This window comes from Wyeomyia smithii, chromosome 3, assembly GCF_029784165.1.
Source record: "Wyeomyia smithii strain HCP4-BCI-WySm-NY-G18 chromosome 3, ASM2978416v1, whole genome shotgun sequence".
Lineage (NCBI taxonomy): Eukaryota > Metazoa > Arthropoda > Insecta > Diptera > Culicidae > Wyeomyia > Wyeomyia smithii.
In genome coordinates, this window is record NC_073696.1 from 236,780,081 (window position 1) to 236,786,606 (window position 6,526).

The window sequence follows — 6,526 nt, forward strand, 5'->3', positions numbered from 1 at the left end:
AACGGTAGCGGGCTTTTGCGTGGGCCTCGTTTGACTTGGGCCCCACCAAAGAACGACTCAAAGCCTACACGTCGGTAACAGGGTATTCGAATTGGTTGTTGCTACAGAAAAATAGTACCAGGTCGAGCCCAAAATTTGAACTTTCCTCTTAAGGGTCGAGTGGCACTATCAAACACAAATTGCAAAAGTGTTTTTTGGTATTTTTGACTATTTGACACCCGGTAATATTGCGAGTCTTCTGACTCACAACGTGGTTCATAATTTATCACTTTTTTGCGATCTTCGCTATCTTAAAGGTATTACAGAAATAAAGTTCCTCATATCAGGCTTGTTCCATCGAACCATTTTGGCCACTTTATGGAATTAGGTATCCATAGGAATTCTCGGGCTTGTCCTGCTTTATTGAGTAATCGAGAAAAATGTTGCGTTTCTTCTACATTTTCCACTCTAAACTAATGCAAGTTTATTTATAGTGAAGACACAAACCTTCAAAAGAATTAGTCTGCTAGGAGGCTAATCAACGATAGTAATCATCGCATCTATGTTTGTTTCAATAATTTTAGTTTCAATACCCACCACTCTACTTTCGGTATCGCAGCACTTATCAAAGGGTTACATCATTAACCCACTAGTGCCCAGGGCCGCCTTTAGGCGGTCTTCAGTTACACCTCTAAAAAGCTTCAATCAATGCTTAAAAATTTTTATAAAGATTTATAATGATTTTCTCGAAGTCCGTCTCAAAATTAACTTGGGCACTAGAGGGTTGAAGGATTACAATCTATCGGAACAACTTATGCTTAAAGAAATCTGAAATGATCATTTTATGATTAATCATGTTTAGTGTTTTCGATATTTTCCAATAAAATTCAAGACGATTTCCTTAAAGACGTTTACCTTTTGTTCAATCTGTGACATTATATAAAAATAGTCAGATAACTTCGAACCTTTAAATTTTTCGGACTTCTCTCTTCAGTTTATAATATTTTCGAACTGCTGAGAATGATTGACAGTTATTTCATATAAGTACTAACGATGTTTATTAACCTTTTGTTTATTTCCTGTATCTTTGCCAGCTTAAAAAACCGTACATTTTAAAATGTTTCAAGTCAAAATGCGCAGTAATTATGCACAGAATACGCATAATATCATATCATAGTATCATAAATACTTCGCACCTTCTCCGAAACATCGTACTCCGTACCTCTATTGATGGATCAAAAACTTATTTTTTCAAACCAGTTATGAAAACTTAGGTTACAGCATCATTTCTCGATGAGCATCTCCTAGGTCAGTTACTCAATAATAAAATTGACTCTCTACTCTACTGCACGCACTATGAGCAGGGCTTTTGATTATCGCTTTATTAATTTACTTATACAGTGATCACCCGATTACATCTCACCCTGATGATTTTTGGCGTGATAAAATAGGGAAAGTGATAAAATCGGGAATTTTTTAAAATTTAATTTTTTTTATTGAAGATCAATAACTAAATAGGTCAATCAATAACTAATCAATATCGATAACTCAATCAATAACTAAATCAATAACTAAATAGGTAAAATCAGCGATTTTATTTTTTTTTTTGGAAAATTTATCTGTACAAACATATGAAAAAAAGCTGTAGTTTTTCATAAATCGATGTGTCTGAATAATGACAAAAGATAGAGAAAAGTTGTCAAGGGATGAATTTGAGAAAACTGTCTGAGCTTTTATAAAAAATATTTAAAAAATTCGATTTGAGATCCTGTATTTCAAAAACGAAAAGTGACTATAAAAAATCGATTATCACTATTTTTTTAAAACATTTTTTTAGATAGATAATTCAGCTGCCTAAAACTTTTCTGAACAAACCTAATAAAATAAAAAACCTAAATAAATCGATGTAAAGTTGCAAATAAAAAACAATTAAGTTTTTTTATTCGTTCATGGTTTTGTTTGAATTGGTAAAAAGAATTACTTTCTTTTTTGTAGCGCAGTACCATAAGCAAAATATTAGATGTTCTCACAACACTAAACTTTGCCGAAGACAGCATGCTGATATCTCTCACATATTGCAACCAGAAAAATCTTAAAATGTAAATAACGATTTTTAATGCCTTCTCATAGAAAACTTTATGTTGCTTGCAATGGGTAAGAGATAGAAACATGATGTCTTCTGTAAAGTTTCTTGTTTTGAGATCACCTAATACTTTGCCTGAGACACCAAGCGTCTATCTTTATCTAATGAAAAAGTAAATATTCTATCTCACCTTTAGGAGGATTGATCACCCAGCTTTCTACATCAAAAGATGCGTTTTCAAATATTTTGAAACTTCTCCGAACATATTATACGGTTATAATAAACATTTGTATCACTATTCAATTATTCGCACGATAACAGCAAAATGTAACATTGTGCATCGGTTGAATTTTTAATGTAAACTGCATCCAGAATGATACACAGAATTATGAAAAATATCTTAAATATTCAAGCGTAATAGAAAATCAGTTCACCCTGACATTTTTTTAATGAAATGTTTCATGATGATAAAATCGCGTGAAAAATGTGATAAAATCGGGGGCAGAAAAAATCGGGGGCAGATAAAATCGGGTACAGATATAATCGGGTGATTACTGTATTTATTTATCATTTCCCACATACGCAGAAGAGAATCGAATAATATACTTATCTTTTTTGAATTGCGATAATTATAAGGTTTCAAATTCAAAAAGAAATTCAAAATAAAAATCTTCTCACTAATAAGGTGACAATTGCAAAACGATTCATCAATATTATGGTAGATTACATAATCTAGCTTCCTAAAGGTACATTTTCTTAGCTACAAAATTTAATCTCCAATTGCTGGAAAATAAACTTCTATATCTAACAAGCTAGCCAATTCCTTGAAATTTGTTCCCTTCAAACAAAAACACCTTCTTCACCACTCTTTCCAAATCTAATCATAACCTCCTTCCGTTTTCTTCCAACAGATAACATTCTGCGTCGGGCTATGCTTCGTCATCGGTGTCGTCTGCTCGTTCGGCCTGTTCCGGGCTTTCATCTATCGAAACGAACTGTTCTACATGGGAGTACTGAACTTCATCTGGTACATGTACTATTTGTTCTTTGTTCTGTTTTTCATCGCCGTCGGAAGCAAAATTACACGAGAGGTAAGTACGTGTATATATAGTATGCCCATGGCTTTTCGATTCGAGTCTGCGTCTGCAACGGTAGCCGTGCCACTCACCTCTTCTAATTTTTACCTCTTCGTCAGACGCAGTCTAGTGGTATTTATCAAGCATCATCGTCATTACGGTCGTTGCTGTCATAATCCTTGCGGGGTCTAGTTGTTGGTTTCGGTTCATCCCGGTGGTTTTTGCGCGCTGATTTAACCCTGTCCAACACAAGGTTTTTTTCTATTTCATGCTCTGAAAACGTAAAAAATGATATTCAACTGCCTAGCGAACAAATGCGGTATAGCTCAAGACAATAACGCTAGAGAAATTTTTGCGGCATCGAAGGGTTAAGTGCCATGTTTGTTTTCCTAGATTGGCGGTTCTCGACAGAGAGAGAGAGACATTTAAAATCGACGTGACGGAACGGTGCTTTCCCTTACAACGTCGCTTCTAGGATAGTTTTGAGGATGGTAGGGCAGCGACACTAACGGGACTTTCCAGACATTGAAAGCAGGCACGGAACGGTTTTAATTTCCGAGTTAGGTCGTGGGCAACCGAGGGAAACAAGTGCGACGTGTTGGTCGTTGCCTGTACTTGGTTCGCATTGTGCTCAAAAGACTGATATAGTAGTCATTGTTGAGAACGTGTAGGTACACTTTCGAAACGGACCTTACCGGGTTCCGTGCGTCCTTTCTGTATGTCTCCCCGATAACCGCAGGCAAACAATCATTACTTTGAGCGGATAGAATGGTTTTTGTTGCTGTGAGGCAATTATACCGATGCGACGACAGAGCCTTTCACACGTGTTAATTAATTCGATATGGGTGTACGGTACACGAACGAGTCGTTAGGGAGTAAAGTTCGCCGTTTAGAATAAACGGTTAAGGGTGTAACGAGGAATGCACTAAAGTGACTTGGAGATGGTAGAAACAATTGAGAAAAGGTCTACATCATAATTTAGCTCTTTAGATTTTGTTTTGTATAAGCACACACTGACGTACAACATGACACTGACTAATCTATTAATAACTATGAAAAATGAGTCATGAATACAATTTAACAGCGCGCCTCCATCGTTTTCTAAAAAGTGAGAGACGCATGGTCACTTGTTAACATACAATACAATAATCGAGCATAGAAAAACCAAAGTTCAAATGTTGAGGACCATAATCAATCGGGGAAACAAATTTTGTGTCTTATACAATTGAATCGATAATTTGACATTCTTATGTTTCCCCAATTCACTGAATTACAGTATACTTGAGAATGTCGTGGCATGGGCTTGAACTATTTACTACCTTATAAACAAATATAAAAAATTTAATTACTATCTCCTGTGGATAACTACCAGGTAGTATAAAACTATTCGCATGACTATATCTCTGTCGTTTACTACTTCAAATAATCGCGCAAAAACTATCACCTTAGCCATAAAACCCACTAAATACCACCGTCTAAGTTAACTTGTTCTCTCTTTTTTTTCCTCCACCTACTCCCCACAATCAACAGGGCAAGCGAATCGGAGTGCTGGTCCACAAGGCCATCAATTGTTCTACCTCGAGTGCGGTCATAAACGAGGTAGGTATCACTACAAGTTCTCAAGCTATGACCCGGTTACTGTCACAGCGTCGGTCATCGTCTTCTTCGCGCTCGTCATCGTGAGCAAACTTTAATCCCGATGATATCCTTCGGTGACGCCGTTGTGAACCATGAGCTTATTTCCGTCTCGTTTAACCCTACTTTTCACTGAGCGAACGGGTTTAACTTCAACGTTAACCCTGCACTGCATTTTGTTCGCGGACTTGACAGACGTGTCTTTCTTTTTTTTTTTTTTTGCAAACTCTCTTTGCAGTTGAACATTTTCTCCCAGCAATTATTACACCGCAGTCCGGTGATTACGTGCGGTTTGTTCGTCTACGACTGGACGCTCCTGTACACGGTGAGATAATAATTGGATTCTTTCCGGATCTGTGTACCACAGACAGATGACTGTAGTGGAACCCGCCGAGTGACGCGAGTGGTGACAACATGCTGCTAACGAATACTGAAACCCTAGTTGATATAAATGAGAATTTACTCTTACCCGGTAACCGTGGTTTGTTTGTTTTTTTTTTTTTTTTTTTTCAGATGATTGGTGCCACCGCGACGTATCTCATCATTCTGATCCAGTTCGATGTGTCTTTTCCGAATTTGGTGAACGTCAATAATGGAACCACATCGACCGGGTCTGCTGGCACATAGACGGACCCATGCTGAAAAAGTATACTGAATGCAACCGTAAACTAAACGATCTATACAAGCAAGGGGAGAAAGTTTGGTTCAGCTCGAAGTTAGATTGTGACAGCTGTTAATATAGAGACACGTATTTTTTGCTGTGTTTAGGCTCCAATCACCTTACGGGATCTGGTTGCAGTTTGACCAGCGATTAGAACTGCACCTGATGATTAGGTTTCTGTACATACAGAGGTTACTTGTTACTGTAGATGAGTGTCATACAGGTTAATTTAAGTGTGATAAACAACAACAGATCTAAACTAAATGGTTTCAATATTCTTCAGAGACTATCAGAGAAAACAATTCCGAATATTTGTGAAAAGATGCGCGTTGCGACTCTTGACGACTGTTTTGGTTTTGTATGACTTTAAGAATATATGTAAAGTGCATCACTTATAAAATTGGTATTCGTAGGTCATATTGCTCTATAAAAAAAAGTTTCACTCTAACTTTAACCAACCAACAATAATTTCGCCAATTGATAATAAAACTTATGCTTTGCCTCTAAGCTAGAAATAAATATCTCACTTTATGACACTTTTATCTCAGTTAACTTTTTTGTTATGCATTTTTAGAACCTATTATTCAGAGCTACATACATGATTTATAAAATATTTCACAAACTTCAGGATGAACCTTTCTCCAGAGAAAAAAAGAATTTATCCCTCTAGTGCCCAGTGCCGTTTTTAGACGGTCTTCAGTTGAACCTCTAAAAAGCTTCAATAAGAACTTAAAACATGTATTTAAAGCTTCATAGTGATTTTTTCAAAGTCCTTTTAAAAACTAATTTGGGCACTAGAAGGTTAAAAGACGTTTAGAAAAAGTAGAACGTTATATCTGACACACAACCGTTTTATTGACGTAAGACAAAGAGAATCTATCATTTAATAACTCAATCCTGACGGAGAGAAATCAGTTTTCACCTCAAAAATGAATTTCAAACTCTTTTTACTCATCAACTATATACACAATTGCACAAACTGTATTGCATATAGAAGATCAATCTGTTCTCTAACCATCGTGCAAATTTTCATGTATAGTTGTTAAACTCAAATCAAAATTGAAATGTCAGGTGATGCCATATGGCATCACC

The 6,526-nt window shown here is 36.3% G+C and overlaps 1 protein-coding gene across 5 annotated transcripts in view; it reads left to right on the forward strand.

Moving 5' to 3' along the window:
* LOC129727139 (uncharacterized) overlaps positions 1 to 5,986 on the forward strand; it is a 103,875-nt gene extending 97,889 nt beyond the window's left edge. For all 5 annotated transcript variants that reach the window (XM_055684631.1, XM_055684630.1, XM_055684632.1 and 2 more), the window contains 4 exons: positions 2,974 to 3,153; positions 4,669 to 4,737; positions 5,012 to 5,098; positions 5,287 to 5,986. In XM_055684631.1, the coding sequence (XP_055540606.1) occupies positions 2,974 to 3,153; positions 4,669 to 4,737; positions 5,012 to 5,098; positions 5,287 to 5,400 (450 nt within the window). In that variant the 3' untranslated portion in view covers positions 5,401 to 5,986. The remainder of the gene's footprint in view (positions 1 to 2,973; positions 3,154 to 4,668; positions 4,738 to 5,011; positions 5,099 to 5,286) is intronic.
* Positions 5,987 to 6,526: the final 540 nt, after the last annotated feature.